General features: G+C 50.5%; 3 protein-coding genes across 4 annotated transcripts in view; 2 read left to right on the top strand and 1 right to left on the bottom strand.

Moving 5' to 3' along the window:
* Window positions 1-1,544, top strand: part of PPTG_21393 (hypothetical protein) — a gene marked incomplete at its 5' end in the record, with an annotated part of 4,281 nt that extends 2,737 nt beyond the window's left edge. Inside the window, 4 exons of the mRNA XM_008897403.1 lie at window positions 47-497; window positions 563-721; window positions 789-1,118; window positions 1,184-1,544. Coding sequence (XP_008895651.1) covers window positions 47-497; window positions 563-721; window positions 789-1,118; window positions 1,184-1,369 — 1,126 coding nt within the window. The 3' untranslated portion in view covers window positions 1,370-1,544. The remainder of the gene's footprint in view (window positions 1-46; window positions 498-562; window positions 722-788; window positions 1,119-1,183) is intronic.
* A 7-nt stretch (window positions 1,545-1,551) lies between these two features.
* Window positions 1,552-2,496, top strand: PPTG_04433. Of its 2 annotated transcripts, XM_008896676.1 has the most exons (4): window positions 1,552-1,724; window positions 1,786-1,889; window positions 1,951-2,012; window positions 2,083-2,496. In XM_008896676.1, the coding sequence occupies exons 1-4, from the start codon at window positions 1,646-1,648 to the stop codon at window positions 2,177-2,179; spliced, it is 342 nt and encodes a 113-aa protein (XP_008894924.1). In that variant the 5' UTR covers window positions 1,552-1,645; the 3' UTR covers window positions 2,180-2,496. The 2 variants fall into 2 exon arrangements, with proteins under 2 accessions (XP_008894924.1, XP_008894925.1); XM_008896677.1 differs by having other exon boundaries at window positions 1,786-2,012.
* An 88-nt stretch (window positions 2,497-2,584) lies between these two features.
* PPTG_04432 (hypothetical protein) lies at window positions 2,585-3,155 on the bottom strand (the record flags this gene model as incomplete). The annotated part of the gene is made up of 1 exon (XM_008896675.1): window positions 2,585-3,155. Exon 1 carries the CDS (start codon window positions 3,104-3,106, stop codon window positions 2,585-2,587), a length of 522 nt encoding a protein of 173 aa, XP_008894923.1. The 5' UTR covers window positions 3,107-3,155.
* Between the last annotated feature and the right edge of the window lie 141 nt (window positions 3,156-3,296).

Genomic DNA, 3,296 nt, shown 5'->3' with positions numbered 1-3,296 from the left:
TGCGTGCTCCATGCGCACGTTTCCCGTTCGCCTCCTTCCACTCCAGCACGGGATCTCTACGCACTCGCGCAGCAGAGCGCTCTCAGACGGGAGCATCCGTCTCCTCGTCTAGCGACTCGACGTCGCCTCTAATCAGTGTCCGGAATGCTGCCACCTCGCATGGGCAACTGGACGTGCTTCTGCCACTTCCGGGGGTCATGGGCCTCACGCGGTTGGGGCTGGACGACGCGAACGCGAGTGTCCAGGATCTAATTGAGGCAGTGCGACATGCTGATGCCTCATTGAAGGCCGTGGAGATAGCTACAACGGACGGCACTAAGCTCGCTCGTACTGTGCGTCTGGGCGAGCTCACGTCCATGCCTTTTTGTCTGAGACTCAACCACGTGAACGTGTTGGTGGAGAGCGACGTCGCTGCAATGGACGATCGCAGGGCAAGGGAGGAGAGCGTGGCCTTTGCCACAGTCAAGGCCGAGATCGAGAGGGACCCTCGACTCATTGTGAGTAGAAGTACTCAATTAGGCATCTTCATATCGGAATGATGACTTATGTTTTGTGAGTTTAGTTGCCGCTGCATGAATTCTACAGAATGTGTCACAATGCTGGAGCGGAGGAGAAGGTGGCGACGAAATGGCTACGAGAATTGCAGCGTCGGAACCTCGTGGTGCACTTCGATCGGTCCCGGAATCCTCAATTAGAGAACGCGGTGATTCTGCGACCATACGTGAGTTTTTTTTTTTTGTAGTTTATTTTATCGGTTAAATGAGGTACTGATAGTAAATCGAGTGCAGAGTTTGGAGAGTGTCTTGACACTACAGAACGCTCTGGACTCGGAGCTGTACAACATCAAGCACGACCGCAAAGTGAAAGAGCGACAACTTGCTGAGCTGAATAGTAAGCTCAAGAAGCTGCAACAGGTGGAGAACGAGGTGCATCTGGCTGCTCGTCGCTTGCCGAATGCTCAGAAATGGGTGGGGCTTACGAGTCTCACAGGCTTCTATGGTGCACTCATGTACTGCGTCTGGGACGTATACTCGTGGGACGTCATGGAGCCTATTACGTACTTCATCGGCTTCACTGCTGTGCTGGGCAACTCCTTCTACTCCACCATCACTAAGAAGGTGTGTATAGTAGTAACAGTTGAGACTATTTTATTGGGTTAACCTATTCGACGTTGCCTCTGCAGGATCCGACATACAGCAACATGTGGCAGAAGCGGTATGCGGATCGCGTGGAGATACTGAGTAAGCAGCGCAAACTCGACCCGACCGAGCTCAAGAAGCTCAAAGCTTGCATCACTGACCTCGAGAACGACATCACGTTGCTCTCGCAGTGGGAAAAAGTGGATGTGGCCAACCCCAATTTGCACTGATGACTCGCTTCCTCGAAATGCAGTCTTAGTGTCATTAAACGGCAGCTTCAACTCCTCGGATCCAGCGAACGAAGCTGCAATCTGGAGTTACAGTGCTGTCTAAATTGTCCACCTTTTTTGTGGTCATGTTTCCATTAAAATAGTCCTTCTTAAAAATCTGATTAACAATTTCTACCAATAGTCGTCGCTATCCATGAATATCTACCAATCATATGGCTTTTCCCAACTGGGAACACACTTACGGAACGGAATCCGAGCGCAAAGATCCAAGCGACCATGGCGGCGAACCAGAGCATCAAGGAGCTGATGGCGGCCGAGACCAAGGCCTCCAAGGTCATCAGCGAGGCGCGTCAAGGTGCGCTCCATCCCGACATCCAGCTGAGTGGCACGTTGTAACTCGTTGCCTTGTGTTTTAGAACGTGGCGAGCGACTCAAGCAGGCCAAGCTGGAGGCGGAGGCGGAGATCACGGCCTACCGCAAGCAAATGGAGCGATCATTCCAGATGAATGGCAACACTGATGTAAGGGAAACATTAGCCAATAGCTCAGATTTTATACTGAGGGTATTTCTTGTTACTGTAGCTGATGGGAGATGATCCGAGCATTCTGGAGGAGGAAACCCAACGCGAGATCAAGAAGATGCAGTACGTTTTTTTTTATTCTGGTTTCACGTATCTGTAGAGTATTGTTGACTTTTTATATTTCTTGTTGCAGGGCGGAGTTCCAACAGAACAAGCAGTCGGTCATCACCATGATGGGACAGCACGCTGTTCGCGTGCAGCTTCGTGTGCCGGAGGCGCGTAAGGTTTAATTGGGAGACGGAACTGCAGATATCGAGGTCCGAGACAAAGACCGCTGCGTAGTGAGCGTCTTCCTCCTTGAATCACAAGATACATTTTTATCGTGGTGTTCCGTGTTTGGATAATTATTGAAACACTTCTGGGCACCTTGAAAATATTGTACCGGTAGTATAAAACATGAGTTACTAAAGTTAGTTAGTTCATAGCGAAAAATACGTTCATTTGCGACTCTCACGTATGCTCTAGTTGGTGCAATGGACTCGGAAGTCTTTGTTTTGCTTTGCCAAGGCATTCGTTGACAGATAATACAATGTTGGTAATAAGATCCTTCATCTCTTTCTGTATATTAATGCAGACGTTACAATATCGTACCTAACTGTAGATAGATAAGTGCCGGTCAACTACTCCTAGCTCGATCAACTGCTGTAGCCACTAGCCTGGTTGTCCGTTGTATTCTGTCGTTTACTCTTCGCAAGCATTCTCCGCTTCGGATGCTTAGCCAGAGGATGTTCATGGTTGCGTGAAAGCACTTCAGCTCGGTGTTTGTTGAGGTTGCAGATCGCAGCTCGACTCACATGGTATTCCTTTGCCAATGCAGACTGCTTTTCACCCTGAGCGATGCGCATCAGGATTCGTCGTCGATCGATCTCACGCAGATACCGAGAGGCCTTGGGACGCGATTCGCTACGTCCACGGACGAGTTCAGGCGCTCGCTTTACCGGTGACGCCTTACTCTCGGGAACTTGCGTAACTTCCATTTTGTTGCTGTTCCCGAGACCTGTAGGCAGTGGCGTCCACTCTGACTGCGGGGAAATAGCAGCTCTCGATCTTTGAGCTTGGCGCGGGGGTGTCCAGTATTCGAACGTATTATTTCTCGCTGTTGATTGACGCTGTTCCAATGGTTCACGTACAGATGAGATGAGGCCTCGGGCCTGCATATCATTGTGACGTCGGAGTAAGGAAGCCACGCCCGGGAGTCTGTCAACATGACCTTGACTCGGAATTCGGCTATTCAAACGGTGCTCGTAGCGGACAAAAGGCTGGCGGGGGTGCAGGTACATGTGATATTCGCTTCGTACAAGAGGCGAGTCGGGGTGGCCTTGAAGCTGTGAGGGACAGGATCTGGGA

Source organism: Phytophthora parasitica, assembly GCF_000247585.1.
Source record: "Phytophthora parasitica INRA-310 unplaced genomic scaffold supercont2.5, whole genome shotgun sequence".
In the NCBI taxonomy this organism is placed as follows: domain Eukaryota; phylum Oomycota; class Peronosporomycetes; order Peronosporales; family Peronosporaceae; genus Phytophthora; species Phytophthora nicotianae.
Note: the sequence above shows the minus strand (reverse complement) of the source record. Positions and strands in the feature narration are given on the sequence as shown.

Coding starts and splice junctions, on each gene's coding strand:
- PPTG_04433 (XM_008896676.1), top strand. CDS start 1,646: ATGGCGGCGAACCAGAGCATCAAGGAGCTGATGGCGGCCGAGACCAAG. Junction 1,725..1,785: donor CATCAGCGAGGCGCGTCAAG/GTGCGCTCCATC, acceptor CTTGTGTTTTAG/AACGTGGCGAGCGACTCAAG. Junction 1,890..1,950: donor AGATGAATGGCAACACTGAT/GTAAGGGAAACA, acceptor TTGTTACTGTAG/CTGATGGGAGATGATCCGAG.